The following is a 19,996-nucleotide window of genomic DNA, read 5'->3' on the forward strand; positions in this document are numbered from 1 at the left end:
TGGTAACATTTAATTCAGTTTATTGAGCATGAATGTCTAGAACCATGATACAGCTTCTGTTAATTCATCAAATAATTCCTTAGGCTAATAAAACAGTTATAGTTCAAGACATTTGCACCCCAACAAAGGAGTACAAAGATTGAATGAAATTTAATAATACTGAAGAATTATTATGAAGAAAATTATTTTCTGGACTAAATGCTATTAAGTCAATTTAATTCCTTGATCTATTTTCTGTATACTACATATAAATTGATTCTAATATTTTACATTTATTCTAATATTTTACATTTCCAGTTGTGTCTCTCTGAAAATATTTTAATTGGCATGAATTCTTTCCCATTGAAACTTTACAGTGATGATTTGTGACTCATTAAGCAGTAGTTTGCTCATATTAATTTCTGCCAGTATAGTTTTCTTTTATGGTCATTATTTCTATAAACCCTCATTAGGCTGGCCAAATGTTTCACAGTGTAATTTTGTCAAAGACATTTGATGCTCCCACTAATTTTTAGCCAATAAAAATTTTTATTCTGTGCAGTTGTAGGCATTGCCTGCTGATTATTCCTGTGAACCAAATATATAAGTGAGAATTTGTGCTTACTTTAGAAATTATATTTATGAGTTATTTTAAGTATAGGAAACTTTAAAGAAGGAAAGAAAAATGGTCCGTGATGGCAACTCCCATATAATTTCTATGGATACTAAAAGGCAATACATAAATAATTCATACGTATATTTGGAAAATGTGAACAGATATAAAACTGTAAGATTAAAAATGGAAAAAGCTCTTTCCCCTAAGTTAGCCAGTATCAACAGTTTTGCGTACATTATTCATAACAATGTAATTTTTGTTGGTAAGTCGTTCTTAGGTAATTATGGAAAATTGATGTCACTTTTAGGAAACTGAGAGAGAAATGGAGACTGAGGGGTCCCGAGAGTGGGGGGCAGTGAGAGATGGGTGAGACCAATTCAAAAAGGAAGGCAAACAGTATAGAAGGCAGAAAACAACATCAAATCTGTTAAAAGCTTGATGGAGGTGGGAGGAATAGAACCTGTGTTTTCTTCCCTCCATAACTGTACCTTTTCATATGTAAGATGCCAAGTACAATTGAAATAACTAGATATATGCTATTACCTATTTGACATAGCTTTCAGATAAACTAACTAATTAAGGCAAACAAGTTGAATGGAATCCTAGAGTCAGAAAATCTGGGCGGTCAATTGAATTTTTGACTGAATGGATTTAAGTGACCAGATGTTTGGGTATTGTGTATACAGAATTTTGACTTGAGAGCCAAGAAAAAAAGCAGATTAGTATTTGGCACTCATGCAGTTCAGTCTGCAACTCAATTATGTGGTTTTGCACATGAGAGAAATTCAGTAAAGGCTTGCAGGCTGACTGATGAAACTATTTGACTACATTTTTCTTTTTCAATCAATCAGTGCTTTTCGTTACTGTAAATAAAAAGTAATCTTAGATAACAATATCCAAAAGGATCAACTGATACCATCTGGAAGATAATATGTCCAAAAAAGCAAATATGCCTTTTGGATTCTCTGATACGGTTTTAAATTTCTGCTTTCCTAGTTTTTGGATTATTATGTTTCTACAAAAAGTTCATTTCTTCTATTTTTTATAAAAAGCTAATATTACAGAAGTGTATATTTCAATATTATTCCCAACTTAATTTTTTCTTCAGATATTTTGAAATTCTATAGAACTATCAATTTTCAACTCATTCTATTAAATGTCAACATAATTGTCCTCATTATTTCAACATCTCGATGTGAGTTTGCCTCAAGTTAGAATGCCTTCAAGACATTGCACTGCTATTACGTCTTCACACTTCTTTCTTAAGGAACAGGGAATAGCAATAATTTTTTAAGGAAGATTAAAGTTATTAGCTTAGTCATAAGATTAGAAATCATATTAATACATTCCAATTGTATTGTGAGTGGCAGTATAGGGTAATGGTTAAGAGCATGGACTTTGAAGTCAAACAGATTTGAATTCCAATTCCAAATCAATTCTTACTTAGTAATATTATTTACTCTTGACAAAAAGTCCCTTAACCTTTCAGTCTTGGTTTTCCCATTTATAAATAGAGATAACATCTAATCCATGGTCCATGATTGTTGTAATAATTATGTATATACAGTACAGGCATATTTCACAAATATGAAAATATGCCTAAAATATACACATACATGTAAATAATTATACAGGTGTATGTGTATATGCATATATATTAGGAAGGGAGAGGACATGTAAGAGAGAGAGTGCTCACGCACTCTAGCTTGGCATAATGCTGAGCACGTAGTAAGCACTAGGTGAGAAGTAACTCTTGTTATTAAGTACTCAGGTAATAAAATTCTACTCTGGGCATTCTCCAGTTTCCTATAATGAAAAAAAGCAAAGCTTTTTTCTTTTTTCCAAACAGATATATCTGGATTCAAATTTAGTTCTGCAATTGGCTAGCTACATAACCTTGATCAAATTATATAAACTTTCTAAATCTCAAATTCTTTAAATGTAAAATAAGATTAACGAAACTTACTTTGCAGATTTTTTTTGGGGGGGTGGGGGGGCAGGAATAAAAAAGTGCATAAAGACATGGCACAAGTCTGACATCTGGAAAGTGTCCAGTATGCATTTTTTTCCTCTATAATCTTGTACATATTTTTAACCCTAATGTCTTTTTTTTATCTTTTAAGTATATAAAAATTGCATATATGCCCTTCTTAGTTGTTGTGTAGATTAAGTGAGATAATATGTAAACTGTCAAGCTAACCCCTACCACACAGTTGGTTTTTAATGCCTTTCAACCTCACTTCCCTAAGAACATATGAAATCTACAAAAACACCAAAATAATGTAGGTCTGAATGTAAATGACATCCTGAATATTTGCTCTACAAAGAATTATATTCCTAAAAGCCTAACCCAAACCTCTCGATGTTAAGGTGGAAAGAGTATTGACAGAAAACTGAGTCTATTTCTCCTTCCTCACCAAGTTAGTAATTTCTAGTTGTTGGTTCCATAGGCTGTAATTCGTGGGAAGATCAGGGATGTACCTGGTTTGCTTACCCTCACATTTCTAATACCTAACCAATTGTTTAGAAAATCATAAGCATTCAAAAAACATTTGTTGAATAAATGAGTAAAAGTCGCTGCCAGCAAGGCTCCAACCAGATTCATGTAGAATCAGGCTTCATGTGAGTTGAAACAGCAAGCCTCCAAAGTAAGCCTTTTCTCCCCTGGGACACCCCATGCATACTCTGGACCTGTGTTTCTAACAACCTCCTGATTACATGGTCATTTGACCATCAAAATTACTCTGTTTCTTCAACTTCAGGAGGTTCCCCACTAAGAACTATTTGCATATATTTTGGAATTTGTCAAAATTACCATATTTCCCTAAAGAGTCTGAATTAATGAGGTTTTCTAAATTCATTTTTTATGATTGATTGGTTTAACCTCTGAACAATCACATTAAAGGCAAGCGATAAAGCAAAATAATTTCTTAAAATGGAATCTACATGTAAATTTGGTCTTGTAACATTTACACACAAGGTGACAATTTCTGATGCAGTAGGAAGCATTACAAATGTCCAGAAATCAATTCAGCCATTAGGAAAAAGCAAGAGTTGCTAGGAAACCACATTCCAAATAAGGAATATTATAGTGGTGACCCAGACAATTACCATATGCCTGACATGACATCAACAAAAAGCTTAACATACTTTGAAAAGCACTTGTGACACTGAATTGTTAGTACCACATTTGCAACTCAGGTGATTAAAGAGTTACCTTCCAGTGTCTCAAAAATTCAATTGTAGGAACAGAAAAATACAAAACCAAAGTGAGTTAATAATAATGAAAGATTCTTCCTAGGGCTAACCAAGTTTTTTCTGCATATTTCTCTGCATATTTGGTACACTGTGTGTCATGATATTACCAAGTTGAATGAAGCTTATTCAGTTTTTAAAATAATCTACTTTTTAAGTCCATACCTTCTATTTCTATGTGTTTGTATTGAATGTATGCATATAAAAAGACTTTAAAGATACATAAAAATGTAAAATATGGCTATAATTGGTTGGTAAATTATAGGTGATTTTAACTATCTTCTGTAATACTAGTTTTCAGAGATTTTTTTTGTAATTTTAGAAAACTAATAAAGAGATTAAATAATTTTTAAACTCTTATTTGAAACGAGATATGAGATCTCAAAACAACAGGTCAAAAACGTAAAAGCTAACTAAATCAATAGTGTGATTAGCATGCAGATAGCACATTACTGTCTTATGTGTTGTATCTTGCTATTTTCATATCATTTTTCATATTGTAAGAGTTAGGCTACTCATGTTGGCCTATATGCATATAGCCTTAAAAGAGACTGAAGTGTCAGTAAAAGATTAAAAACCCATTCAAAAACACCTAAGAAAGGGACCATATGATAAAGATAATGGGCTAACCTACTAAATGGGTTGATGAAATCACATTTACTGTCTCTACCGGGGAAAAAAATATTGGCAGATGGAGATTCCTATTCTTTACATAAACGTCAGATAAATAAAAACACGAGCTTCCTAACTGCTTGGAAGTTTCACACTTCTAAAGCACACCACACAAAAATCAAATAAAAATGAGTGACTTTGCTAATATAACTTTTAGCCTCTTCTATGGACATTGTATCAGTAGTCTTAGTGGGACACTGGAGACAAGAGGCAGGAATAAAATACATTAAATAGATTATAACTTATTTAAAGGTAGTTATCCTCATAGTGATGATAATATTTAACTAACTAACAAAATACTCAAACCATGTCTCCACTAAAGAATGTATTTTTCTTCCAAAAATGAGAAAGTCAAGACTGTTGCACAAAATCAAACTAAGCAATTTTGTGCTTTGCATGCACAGTTTCATGTGAATCAGTTTAGCTTTTTTTTCCATCACTCGGTTTTGTTTTTTTTTCTTTCACTAACTTATTAACTATTCTTTCTTATAGCATAAATATGCAAATATCTTCACAAAAGGACTGCTTGGGAAATCTGTTTGACAAATATCATAATAAAACTTTTCAGTAAGACTAGCATTTTTAGAAATGTATGCCTGATAGACTATTTTATAGTCTGAAAATATGATTAAAATTCTGTGATTATATAAAATTGGAATCTTTCATGATTACAGATAAAAGCTAAAATAAACTAGCAGTGGAATTCTGTCTCATTGACATACACATCACAGATACAATATTGTGTTTTAAATCATTATGCTGATATCTTACGGAGGAATTGTAAGGTATTAAGGATGCTCTGTCTATTGAAGTTCAGCACTATAGCATCATGTCAGACGAGTAATTCTATAATTAAAACAAATAATGTGCTCAGTAAGTAGATCTGTCTATAAATAAATTTGTGTATTAAAGTTCAGCACTATAGCATCATGCCAGAAGAGTAATTCTATGCTTAAAACAAATGTGCTCAATAAATAAAAATAATTAAATAGAATATGACCTAATCTTTAAATTCAATGACTACCCTATGAAATAATGTCAATATAAAACGTTTAAATATGTAGCTTCTGCATTACAATCCACAACAAACAATAAACAAGGGGAAAATATAGAAAAAAAGCAGAGCATCATGACTAATACATCCCCCACCCAATCTGGCCAGTGATTGCAGTTTACAAAATGATAGAATAACAGTCATTTTTTTCACATAACTGAATTTAATCAATGTCAATCTCTCTCTCTCTTTCTAGATAAGGTATTGTTATGCTGTCCAGCACAGGCTGGTGTCTAACTCCTGGATTAAAGCCATCCTCCCTCCTCAGCTTCTCCAGTATCTGGGACTACAGGTATGCCCCCCTACCACCACATGCAGCTAGAATGTCTCTTACTTTCTAATTTAAAAACAAATTATTTTATTTTTGGATGGAATACCTTTAAAATAGAGAACTTACTTCTACTTTTTCAAAGAGGACATCTAACATACATTTAAATTTCTTGAAGACTAAAGCCACGAAAAGTCTAACTTTAATGGAATATTCAAGGCAATAGGAAGATTTGACAATATAAATGTTATTTAACATGCTTTTATTTAATGTATACACAGTATATACATTAGAAGCTCTGGTTAACTATTTTTTATGCTTATTTTCTTCATTTACAAACTGGAAATAATAGCAATAATTCCTTCACAGAATTATTGTGAAATTTAGCATATATACATATAAAATAGCAGGTTATATCATTTGAATTACCCTATGCTGGTCAGCTAACAAAGTAATGAAAAATTATTGTACCAAGATATGGCAGAAGATAAACCTGAGAAGTGAAAAGTAAATTTGGTGGTGCTTTTATCCTATGGGCATCTTCTGGCTCCAGAAAAGGTAATGGAAAGGTTGAGAAGCTGAGCAGCATTTTTGACAGCCAGGGCTAAGGGAACATAAACTGGAGCCTAAGAATTCCTAGGGCAAAGACCTTAGAAAGCCCTCCCCACTTTGAGATGGGACCATGACCACAGGTATAAGGGTAATACCAAAACATAGAGGTGAACCAGAAGTAGACAGGTCCTCACAGAGACCAAAACCCAGCTTTAAATCCCCTGATCGCTGACTGCTAGAGCCCCTAGTCTCTTTCAAGAAGCACACTAAAATTTCCCTGCAAAATCATCCTAAGTCTTAAATTATTTCTATAATATTTTATATACAATCTCCAGCATTCAAACAAAAAAAAGTGTAATTAGTCACACAGGAAACAAGTAACATGACTGAAAATTAAGTGAAAGAACAAATGATGTAATAGACTGCAGGAGTTCTAGAGACTGACTTACCAGGAGAAGCATTTACAATCATTACAGATGATTTATTCAAGAAAATAAATAAAAACGGTATGAAAAATTTTGTCAGATAAATGGAACTGCAAAACACTATAAACTGCTATAATCAGCATTTAAGCATCAAGTGGATGAGTTTAATAAATAATTTTTACAACCAACTGAGGGAAGTATTGGCAAGCTGGAAAATAGATCTAAGGAGAGTATGTAGAATGAGGCATTGATTATTAAAAGGAAGCAAACTACAGAAGAGACTCATAACTTTGCTGGTACACTCACAAATATTAATACTTTAAATAGATACTTTTAAAAAACAAACACATTTATAGTTCCAAATAAATTTACTATGCAAAATGATAAATCTATCGGAAAAGATATCTATCTAGTCCTAAGTTTCACCAGTAATATTATACAGTATTTTTCCATATTACTGTTACAATAGAACACTGACTTATGAAAACTGCCACTATATGCATTATCTAGGAGATTAAAAGCAAATTTAAATACTCCTAATTGATAAACATGAGAAATGAGGATAACTGGGATCAGTATCTTAACAGTAATTTTATATAATGCCTATGTAGTTTTTTCTGACCCCTTAGGTTTTTCTCCTTATATGTTTTTAATCTCAATGTGATTAAAAAGTACTAACTTGAGTTTTATAAATAAATAATTATCAAAGAATCTTAGAAAATTAATTAGGTTACCAAATACAGTCGACCCTGTGTATCCACAGGTTTCACATCTGCATGTTCAACCAACCATGGATTGAAAATATGGCATTAAAAAATAAAAAAATATAACAAACAAAAATAACAATTCAACAATTAAAAACTACAAACAAAATGATATAGTATTACAATGATTTATATAGCATTTACTTTTTGTTAGGTATTATAAGTAATATAAGAGGCTTGCAGCCCTTATATTAAGTAGTGTTGTACATGCATACAACCTATGGACATCCTACCACATTCTTTAAATCTTTAAATCCCCTGTAGATTACTTATAATATGTAACATGTTGTAAATAACGAGTAAATAGTTGTTATGCTGTATTATTTAGAGAATGACAAGAAAAAAATGTCTATACATGTTCAGTACTGAAGCAACTATCATTGGCCTACCTACATTTTTGACCCACAGTTGGCTGAATCGGAGGATGCAGAACTCATGGATATGGAGTGCCAATTGTAATTAGTTTTTCTTTTTTCTAAATACAGTCTCAGGCTGAAATCTGATAGGGTTAATTAAATATTGCAATATTTCCAAAACCCAAATCCCTCCAAATATTAAAATAACAACATCAGGTTTCCTTTGGAAATAGCAAAAACTATTTAAAAATTAAAAATTATTAGAGAATAATTATTGCATAATCTCAAAAAATCCTGTAAGCTCATTAAAAGTTGAAGCTAAAAATTAAAAATTAATTGGAGAACAATTATTGCATAATCTCAAAAAATCCTGTAAGCTCATTAAAAGTTGAAGCTTAAGGAGCTGTAATTTAATGTGTTACAATACATGTAAATTGTACATTAATATTCCTGCTTTTGTACCAGTCAGTAATACTAATGTGTTTAGCAATCTCAATTGCAAATCAGGGAAATGCTATGAGTCTTTTTCTCATAGCATTTCCCTGATTTGCAATTGAGATTGCTAAACACATTAGTATTACAACATGATTACACATTGTTTAACTCTAGTTCACAATGTTTCCTGCATACTTGCCTCATTATATAAAATGCACTGTCTTTGAACTAATGAAGAAAATTTGAATTTGTATGCCTATGAGATAAAATTTAATGAAAATAGTTTTTAAACTAAGTACAGAATTAAAAGACATTTGGACATACTCAATATTCTTCAAAAGCCTTAAATCGTGAAAATGCTATTTGTCTTTCTCATATACCCTAGATACATTCTCTAGTTAATCCTTGACCCAACTTCCCTTTCCCTATCAACAGTGTTTTTTAAAGAAAGAATAAATCATAGGCAGTAATAAATATTTGGTTATTTTAATCAAAGTGTGGTTAAACTATTAGTGTAAGTTAGCCAGTCAGCACTAAAAACTATTCAAAATACCTTTGGGTTCACAAGATTAGAGAACTAAAGTAATACATTTCTCTGGTGAATTCACAACATAGCTAGTGCAAACAAGGAAGAGAGAATACAAATATAATTTTACTTTTCAATTGTCTACTGTTTAAAATTTAAAAATTCAGTCCTGGCATGGTGGCTCATGCCTGTAATCCCAACATTTTGGGAGGCCGAGGCAGGAGGATTGCTTGAGGCCAGGAGTTCACGACCAGCTTGGGCAACATAGAGAGACCCCCATCTCTACTAAAAAGTTTTTTTTAAATAGTCAGGTGTGGTTCCACATGTTTGTGGTCCCAGCTACTCCAGAGACTGAGTTGGGAGGATCCCCTGAGCACAGGAGGTTGAGGCTGTAGTAAGCTGTGATGGTGCCACTGCACTCCAGCCTGGACAACAGAGCAAGACCCTGTGTCTCGAGGAAAAAAAAAAAGAAAATCAGATTCTCCCTTGGGAAGAATAAAAAGGAAATAGTCATAATGCTGTTCTTCCATATTTTCAGCCAGCAGAAGAAATATCATATTGATCCAGGGTGAAAAAGTTCTACTCACTTTTTATAAAAGCAGTTCTAATTAAAGTCAATATGAACTGATTTTTCAGAATGTATTGTATAGATAGACCATATTTATGAATGCTTTATAGATATAGTCCAGAAGTAGCCTCTGAGTTTCATTAGAGTACTTATTGAACAATAATTTACTTGAGTATTTATAGGCTGAAAAAACAAAATGCTACATTCTCTGGTTATTTTCAAAATTAAAAAAAAATAAATGCAGGCAGTTTTACAATTAGTGAGTCAAGGGCATTACCAATCATTTCCAAGCAATTGTATATGACAATTTTGGCTCCTATTTCCCATCATTACAGGATGCCTCAAAGGTTCATAAAACCATATACAAATTATCAATTTACTTTTCAAAGTTTGGATTCAGTTTTAGTCAATTATTGCTATTATAATAACTTGTAATTTAAATCACCTAAAAACTTACATAAACAGTAAGCTATCACATATCAACTCTACTACAACACCCCAGCAGTTTCATAATAAAAGATTCTCTCAATAAGTTTGGAAATGTTCCCACAGCACCAAGCTAGAAGGCAATTTAAAATCAAATTAATATGCTGAAAAATAATCCCAAATCATGCAAATACTATAAATTAGTAAGGAAGCTAAAATTACTAAGGTGGTTTATTATTTTGAATTCTCTTTCTGCATTCTTATTAAATCTTTATGGATATTTCCTCTTCTGATTTAATAAGACTATCTGATTCATAAGAAAGAGCTAATATTAAATCCCACAAATGAAAATATTGATGAACACACTGTAAAACACAATTCCCTGGTTTTGTTCTCGGGTAATTTAACTGTGCTATGACAATGCTAAATTCAATACAAACATACTCTCCATAAAAGAAAATCCAACATCAAAAACAATCCCAAATGAGAAGCCTGCCCAGCTGGTAGGCTTGAAAATTTAAGAACTGATTAGATCAATCTGGAATGTCTATATTTGCAGTGTGCAGCAAATGTGAGACAGTATTCCTTTTGTTTGTTTTCCTGGCAGTGGTAGAAGTACCATTCAATAATTATTCCCTGAGGGAACTTAAACTAGATTTTTATTTTTAATGCTCCATATTTTCCCATTTTCATCACTGGTAGGAGTGGTTAGAAAACTCTCTTTCCACTTTTAAATGGTTAAATATAAACATATATGTGCATATTAAAGAAGAGTAATAAAATAAAAAATTTTATACTATGTTTATTTTCCCTATTGTATCCTCTTACTTCCCATGTCTTTCCCTCAGAGATAAGCACCAGCTTGAATTTTGTGTTAATCATTCCCTTTTTTTTTTTTACACTTTTTGCCATCAATGCAGGTATTTCTAAATAGAATTGTTTCCATTTTTCCAGTTTTAAACTTTAGTTAAGTGGAATAATACTACAGCATTCTTTAATGACTTGATTCTTTTGTTCAAGATTATGTTTTTGACATTCATCCATGTTGATGTCAGTAGCTGAGGTCTTTCATATTCCTAACTATATGGTATACCAAGGTATAAATATAACACAGTTTATCTATCCTACTGTTGATGGATATTTGAATTAGCTAGAGTTTGAGACTGTTACAAAAACTATTCTTGTGTGTGACTTTTGCTACACGTGCACAAGTACTTCCCTTGTACATGTGTAAACGTCTAGGAGAGGAAATGCTGGGTTGTAGGACATGCAAAAGTTAAACTTTACCAGGTGATGCCAAGTAAATTGTACCATTTATACTTCCACTAGCTATGGGTGAGATTTCCTGCTGCTACAGATCCTCACCAACAGTGGCACTGTCAGACTTTCAAAGTTGTGTCAAACTAGTAGGGAGAAATGCTTATGATAGTGTTGTAAATTTCTATTAATTTGATTACTGACAAGGTTAACTAGATACTTATTGATTACATGTGTCACAAAAATATTCTCCTAATTTGTAGTTGTATTTTAATTTTTTAGTTCTTCTTAACAGGAAGCTTTTAATTTTAATGTTCTAAACTTTTATTTTATGATTTGCAAATTTTTGACCTGATAAGTTCACAAAAAATCCTTCCCTACTTGTCAAAATTTTCTAATGACAAATTTATAGTTTTATAATATGAATTTTTACATTTACCTCCCACACCAAGAATTGATTTATATAAAGATTCATAAAGTACAATGCCAATTTCAATTAGTTTTCTTCATGAATAGCCAATAGTCCCCCAAGCATTTATTGAATGCCTTGTCCTTTTCACACCAATCAATGTCACTTTTATAATTTTTTTTTTTTTTGAGATGGACTCTCGCTCTGTCGCCCAGGCTGGAGTGCAGTGGCACATCTCGGTTCACGACAAGCTGTGCCTCCCGGGTTCACGCAATTCTCTGCCTCAGCCTCCTGAGTAGCTGGGATTACAGACGCCCGCCACCACACCCGGCTAATTTTTTGTATTTTTAGTACAGACAGGGTTTCACCATCTTGGCCAAACTGGTCTTGAACTCCTGACCTTGTGATCCACCCTCTCAGCCTCCCTAAGTGCTGGGATTACAGATGTGAGCCACCGTGGCCAGGCTGTCACTTTTATAATTTATCAATTGCTCTTTTTCTCTGATGCCCTGCAGTCTCGTTAAGATGGGTTTAGTTTTGGATTCCTATGGTTTAATTTTTGCAGAATTCTTTGGAATTACTGTGTCTGGGTACTGATTACTGTGTCTGGGTACTGATTGACATCTTTTAATAGTTCCTGAAAATAATTCTCTTTTTTGTATTCACTCTGTTACCGTCATTTGGAACCTCAATTGAATATATATTACATCTTTCCACTCTCTCCGCCCTGTCTCCCACATATTTTATATTTTACATTCTCTTATTCATATTCCCCATTTTTAAATATCTGAACTTAGTTATTGATAATTTCTTCAGTTCTTTTAGTGAACAAGCTCTTGCTTCATCTATGTCTAATCTGCTTTTAAACTTGTCCACTTTGTTCTCTCTTCTTTTCTTAAGCATCGTGTTGATTGCTTAGAAGTTCTCTGATTCTTTCCCAAGTCTTGTCTCTTTCTCACAGTTTTCAGCTCTTTTTATTTCTTATAGTTACGTTAAAAATTGTCATTTTAATCCTGTGTCTGATAAGTTTGATATCTGAAAACATCCCAGGTATGTTTTTTCACATCTGTAATTTCCCCCGGTTCTTCCCCATAGTACTTTGTTTTCATGTGTGTGTGGCTTTTTTCTTTTTTATTACTCGTTTTAATAACCTTTATCTTCCAGGTGGGTTAAATGTAAAAACCCATACTATAAAACTGCAAATTTATCATTAGGAAATTCTGACTTAAGTCAGGAAGAATTTTTTGTGAACTGGTCAGGTCAAAAATTTACAAATTATAAAAGAAAATATGTATCATTTAAAACATTAAAATTAAACCTTCTGGCTTATCAAGAACAACTAAAAGATAAAAATACAACCACAAACTAGGACCTTATTTTTACAACACATGGAATCTGTGGAAATAATTTGAGGATAGGATTGAAGTTGGCATCCTCCAGGGGGGAATAATATTTCCTAGTTTCCTTCTATCATTGCTAATAACAGGGCTCTTAAGTTAAATTCACCAATTACGTTTTTTTTTCAATCTACACACGTAGTGTAATTGTCATGTTTTTCCTGTTCCTGTGAGCTCAGAGAAGTGCCTAATAGTTTTTTTAAAAATATTTTTTAATATATTTAACCCAATATTTTCATAATTTTAATCAGATGGATTGTTCAGGGTCCCCAATCTGCTATAATGCCAGAACTAGAACGGTACTCATATTTTTAGCCATTTCCTGCGCCCACCCCCCCGCCCCCGTGTTTTCTTAACTCTTAGCTGGTAAGCTGTTATAAAAGGGTGGACTTGAATACAAGTTTACTTCCCCAAATATAAGATTTCTGATTTCAAAGTAATGACACTTCTGGGATCCATCACTGGGCTCAAGCAGAAATATGGTAGATGACCTCATTCATTCTTCATTCCCAGAGGTAGACCTCAGATTGCAGAAGACCATCAGACCCAAGAGTACAACACACCAGGATCTGGACTTTCCACTGTTTTTAAAGTTTTCACAGGCTGCAATCTTCAAACTCTGCCACAAGAAAAACTCCAGAAGTAACTCTGAGGTCTGATGTTTCACAAGGAATACCTGTATACTATCTACAGGAAGTTGTGCAGGTCCTCCATTTTCTTGCTTTTTTTGTGTTTTACTTCTTGGATTACCTCTAAAACTCCGAATCTCATCATCATCATTCTTGCTTGGATTTGGTGACCTGGTCACTGACAGTAAGTTCTTCCCTTGGGTCTAATCTTTTAGCTCTTTCTTTCCTCCACAGTAATTTGCCTTCCACAAACCATTTCCTATCTTGGACCTATTGCATTTGTTCTTTTCCTGGATTTATGAGTTATCTCTAGTCACTCCTTGTCCTCCTTAAGCACCCAACTTGTCTAGATCTATAAATTACAAAAAGTAGAACTTGGAATGGAATTATTTGCCTCCTGCAGTTAATGTGCACTTACTACTCAAACTAGATTGTTGGGAGGGTTACCTGAATCGGTCTTCCATCAGGTGTCAGCACCTCTTCTGAAAGTTCCATCATCTTCAAGGCCATCAGAGCAATGGGTTTAGCATGGCAGAGGCTTTTTCTGTGGAGCCCTGCTGCAACACAGTAGGCATCACCTATTGTTTCCACCTGCAGCAATCAGACAAATCAAATGCAAACGTATGATAATGAGCCCAAAGAGAAATGATTAGTTATCTGCAATCACAAATGTTGCTGAAAAACATGTCGGCAAAACATCAATAAATTAAGCAATTAGACTACTGTGTATAATCACAGCAGAGTTTGCAAACAGCCACAGTCAAATACTGACATCTCACTCCAGGGTTGTTCATTAACATTATCACTAGAGATGATCATTGAAATTAGGAACAACTATAATATAAAATAATTATCCCCCACGAAAATAGAACTGTCAGTATTTTGCCTAGATAATTTCCAAATAATTGCCTTTTCCAGAGCCATCCCTTCATCTCCTTCCAACTTTCAAGTATTCCTTTGGAAAGTACTTTTTTCCCAGTTTTTCCACCTGAAGAAAATTGTTCCACACTTTTAGATATATCTGTAATTTTTCATCAGGTCTGTTCTTTCTTACTCTTAAAAATTGTAATGCCTAATGTTTCTTAAATATTCATACTCCATACCATTGTGTCAACCACTTTATGTACATTGTCTCATTTTATCTTCACAAATATCCTACATGAAAGAAACAAGTATTGGGCCAGGTGCGGTGGCTCACTCCTGTAGCCCCAGCACTTTGGGAGGTTGAGGCAGCGGATCACGAGGTCAGCATATCGAGACCATCCTCTAACATGGTAAAACCCCATCTCTACTGAAAATACAAAAATTAACTGGGCATGGTGGTGCGTGCCTGTGGTCCCAGCTAGTAGGGAGGCTGAGGCAGGAGAATCGCTTGAACCCAGTAGGCAGAGGTTGCAGTGAACCGAGATTGCGCCACTGCGCTCCAGCCTGGTGACAGAGTGAGACTTGGTCTCAAAAAAAAAAAAAAAAAAAAAAAAGTGGCACATATACACCATGGAATACTATGCTGCCATGAAAAAGGATGAGTTCATGTCTTTTGCAGGGACATGGATGAAGCTGGAAGCCATTGTTCTCAGCAAACTAACACAGGAACGGAAAACCAAACACTGCATGTTCTCACTCATAAGTAGGAGTTGAACAATGAGAACACATGGACACAGGGACAGGGACATCATATGCTGGGGCCTGTCGGGGGGTGGGGGAGGGATAGCATTAGGAGAATACCTAATGTAGATGACAGGGTTGATGGGTGCAGCAAACCACCATGGCACGTGTATACCTATGTAACAAAACCTGCATGTTCTGCACATGTACCCCAGAACCTAAAGTATGATTTTTAAGAAAAGGAAGAAACAAGTATTAGTGATATTTGACAGATGAAAAATTGAGGTGCAGAGGCCCATCTGTAACCATATAATTGAGAGTTAACAGCTACTGTAGGGGTCTTTCCAGACCCTCTTCTAATTCTATTGTCACATCCATTCCGAATGTCCATTGCTGTTGATAAATATTTTAAATATTTACCCCAGGTTAAAACTCCCAAATTTCCAAAGCATAGAACATGGAATAAAAGTTCTTTTACTTTAGAGAAAAGCTCTCTAATTATCCACAATAGAGACGGTGGTATTAATGGCAAAAACTGCAATTACTTTTGCACCAACCTAATAAAATCCTCAATAGTTTTAATATTATTAATTAGGCTGAAGTGATGAAAAATTGTAGTAAATGCACAATTCCAGTGTCACTTTTTCTGTGATGTGCTCCATGTTCTTTCCTTTAGTTTTTATCAAATAATTTCTCAAAGAACTAATCCTTTCTTTATTCTGTTTCCACAGCACTTCCACATCTTTCTGCTTTAACATTCAGCACAAGCTATAATCAATATGTATCTATATAAAGTCAATACATATCCCTGGCTACGATGTGAGCTTTTAAGAAATGGGACTATGTTCAGGAGATCAAGACCATCCTGGCTAACACGGTGAAACCCCATCTCTACTAAAAGTACAAAAAAAATTAGCTGGGCATGATGGCGGGCGCCTGTAGTCCCAGCTACTCGGGAGACTGAGGTAGGAGAATGGTGTGAACCTGGGAGGAGGAGCTTGCACTGAGCGGAGATTACGCCACTGCACTCCAGCCTGGGCAACACAGCGAGACTCCATCTCAAAAAAAAAAAAAAAGAAAAGAAAAAAGAAATGGGACTATGTTTTTTTCATCTCTGTATTCACAGAGCTTAGCATAATATCTATAATATAGCTATTTATTAAATATCTCATATTTATTGAATATTTGCTAAATGAATAAGTCAATCAACCATGCTAACCATAATTACAATAAGTAATTTTCACTGTTTGCTTATTTTCATCATTCATTTTATGAGCACCATCTATATCTGTGTGCTATGTAGATCTGTATAGGAAAAATATGCATCAGTGATGGAGATGCTTCCAGCATAAATATACCGAGAATTATTATAAAATATTCTGTTATTTTAATATCAAAAATTAAATTTCCATGTAAAAGCATTCCAACACTACAATATTAAAAAGATATACTGCATGAAATTATATGAGCACTAATTTAGGGAATATTATGAGAACACTTAAGAAGCTCATGAGACCAACAGTGCAAAACTTATCACTTGATCATCAGGAAATATGCATTAAAACTGATTCAAATACCCCCAGATCTATCATTATATTCAAAAATTTCACTTTAAGACATGTTTTCTGATGCCAGAAAAATGAAAATAAAATTATACTATAAGAATAGAAAGACAATGCAATATGAGTTGGCAAAAGTTTTATTCCCAAGACTAAAATATACTTCCTGGAAATAATTCTCACTGAGGAAGACAACCATCAAAGAATAAACATCTAAAATGTGGCTATTATTTACCATTTTACCCCTAATAAGACAATGTTCTTTGCTAATCTTCACAATATCCCACCCGTTCATATTTGTATACACTTTGAAAATCTATGATGCTATTAGCTGTGTACTTCAAAACTTATTTCTGGTTGTCAGATATCAGAACATATAGTCAGTAAATTGCCTGCACAAATCAAAATGCTTTGCAGTAGCTCTGAACATCCAAGTTCCTAGAGCACAATCACTTCCTGAAATGTCTATCACCATCATCATCCTCATCAGCATCTCAATTATCTTCTCAGGAAAAAAATGCATTGAATTCCATTAAATATGTATGACTAGAATTTGCACAAGAATACATGGAGATTAGTTAGTTATATGTTGCATTTTCTCCTTAGGAGTATGTACTCTAATTGCATAGAAAAGTTAGACCAATATGTTACCAACTGATACATTAATGAATGAAGTAGAAAATAAATGTGGGCACAATGTAAATATGACAAATTCATATTACAATCCATACATGATTGTATAAAACTTTAAGACTAGGCGTGGTGGCTGACACCTGGAATCCCAACATTTTGGGAGACCAAGGCAGGAGGACTGCTTGAGTCCAGGAGTTCAAGACCAGCCTGGGCAACAGTGAGACCTCAATCTTTACAAAAATAAAAATTATCCAGGTAAGGTGGACCTTACCTATAGTCCCAGCTACTTGGGATCGCTAGAGCCCAGGAGATCAAGGCTGCAGTGGGCTATGACTTCACCACTGCACTCCAGACTGGGTGACAAAGCGAGAACAAGACCTTTCTCTCTTTCTCTCCATAGGTGTGTAAACTAAATATATATATTTAGTTTCCAAATATTAGAAACAATAGGACCAAAGAGGTAGGGAAGACACAGACATCAAAAAAACAGTGACACATATTAGGAAATGAAATTCTCACAATTATTCATAAATATCCAACATACAGAAACCTAAAAAATGTTTTCATAGGCTGGGTTAGATTATGATACAGTAACAATTTAACCTCCAAATCTTAATGCACTAAATTAGCAACAGTGTATTTCTCATTCGTTCTACATATCCATTTGGATTAAGGGATTGGGGTGGAGGGGAGAAACTGTGCCACATCTCTTCACTTCAGGAACAATGCTAACAGAACCTCCACGTCGGGAACTAGTCGCCACAGCAAAGGAAAAGAGGTTCTGACCAATTGTACCGGAGCTCTTAAAGCTTCCTCCCAGATGTGACATATATATCTTCTTTTCATGATTCATTGACCAGAGCAAGTTACATGGCTATGCTTAATGTATAGAGAATGGGAAATGGCAAACTACTTTGTGTACTGCATGAATGAATAAATAATCACACATTCTCTAATATCAAAATGTCTGGAAAGTTTAAGTAATTGGCATACACATTAAGTAAAGTGTACGTAATATATCTTGGTGATTTTTTTTTCTTTCCAGATATATTCGGCACCTTAAGAATATTGGCAGAAACACAACAGTCTTAATGCAGCTTTCTAGGAATGCTCCATTTTTCTCTCTTCTCCCTTCCTCTAAGGCAGCTCTATACAAGTTTAGCAAAATTAAATATATGTGGAAGTGTTAGTGGATTCCTTCAAAGTAATTAGTGGGTTTTGCTTCATGAGGAGCAGGAAAAGTGAAAGTGGCATGGGTCAATTCCATTGCTCCTGAGTTTATTTCCTTGAGCTAAACCAAAATGAAACAAGTGGACATGGTAAACAGACTACAAAAAAAAAAAAAAAAGAAAAACTGTCTAAAAGTTGACTTTGTTCTGAATTCCTTTATAATTGCCTCAGTGTTTTTATATAGTTTAAATACAACAGACACAGTTTAAAATAGTGCATTTCATTTATTTTCACCATCTCCCACCTGTTCGTGAATGGCACTGGATAAGAATAAAGATGGCTAAACTAAGCATGGAGATGGGGAAAAGATAATGCTTATGCAAATGTCTGAAAAAACTTACATTATTTTCTGAACATAGAAGAGGAGGCTTAAGTACTAAAAATACATACAACTGCTCCCTTACATATTACTATAGCTGCTTTTATAAAACTTTAAAGAATTTGCCTATCTCAGTTTATCTTTTCTCAAAACTTTAGAATCAAAATCTTTACATTATTCCAGAAATAAAGGTGGTGTAAATAAATATATTACAGCTATGCATTCACCTTGTTTTTTTGTTTTTTTAAGACAGGGTCTCACTCTGCCTACTTAGACTGGAGTACGGTGGCATGATGTGGGCTCTCTGCAACCCCTCCATCCCGGGCTCAAGCAATCCTCCCACCTCAGCCTCCCTTGTAGCTGGGACTACAGGCGCATGTCACCATGCCTGGCTATTTTTTTTTTTTTTTAAATTTTTGTAGAGACAGGGTTTCACCATGTTGCCCAGGCTAGTCTCGAACTCCTGGGCTCAAGAGATTTGTGCACCTCAGCCTCCCAAAGTGCTGGGATTACAGGCATAAGCCACCACACCCATCCCATTTACCTTGTTTGTTTATTTTAGTTTTAGATAATTTAAAAGAATTTCTTTTAGCTCCTAATTAAATTTCATTCCCATAACATTTTTCTCCTTGCCCTCTAGGCTAATACTTAAGAAATATCTGGGAACTTCTTGGATATTTGGGCAAAGATGGAAGAAAGAAATCGGGGTGAGGGGGTCAGTATTGAGGATAAGATTAGCCAAAAAGAACAATGTACACAATTAAGCAATTAACCATCCCTGTTCCATGGGACTCGTGACCACCTCAGTCCTTCAATCTGACACTCCTAGGTCTGTGCCTCTTTGAATTTTCTATGGGGCATAAGAGCAGAGGTTCAGAGTCTACATTACTGAACAATCTTCCCAGGACACAACCAAGAGAAGCAGAAAATTAGAAAGTCTGCTTTCCAGCCGTTTTGTGTTCTAGGGTGCTCTGGTGCCTTAAAAAGAGACAGAGAGAGAAGAGATATTGGAATAAGATGTAGGCAGACAGATATAGATAAACTTTAAAGATGAGAAATGCT

The 19,996-nt window shown here is 34.1% G+C and overlaps 1 protein-coding gene and 1 long non-coding RNA gene across 2 annotated transcripts in view; one reads left to right on the plus strand and one right to left on the minus strand.

Moving 5' to 3' along the window:
- LOC134731207 (uncharacterized) overlaps positions 1-5,868 on the plus strand; it is a 233,845-nt gene extending 227,977 nt beyond the window's left edge. The window contains exon 4 of the long non-coding RNA XR_010113385.1: positions 5,773-5,868. This is a non-coding gene — a long non-coding RNA (uncharacterized LOC134731207). The remainder of the gene's footprint in view (positions 1-5,772) is intronic.
- Positions 1-19,996, minus strand: part of GUCY1A2 (guanylate cyclase 1 soluble subunit alpha 2) — a 344,865-nt gene that overhangs the window by 87,298 nt on the left and 237,571 nt on the right. Inside the window, exon 6 of the mRNA XM_034933619.4 lies at positions 14,036-14,179. Within this exon, the coding sequence (XP_034789510.3) occupies positions 14,036-14,179 (144 nt within the window). The remainder of the gene's footprint in view (positions 1-14,035; positions 14,180-19,996) is intronic.

The sequence above is a fragment of the Pan paniscus genome, chromosome 9, assembly GCF_029289425.2.
Source record: "Pan paniscus chromosome 9, NHGRI_mPanPan1-v2.0_pri, whole genome shotgun sequence".
Lineage (NCBI taxonomy): Eukaryota > Metazoa > Chordata > Mammalia > Primates > Hominidae > Pan > Pan paniscus.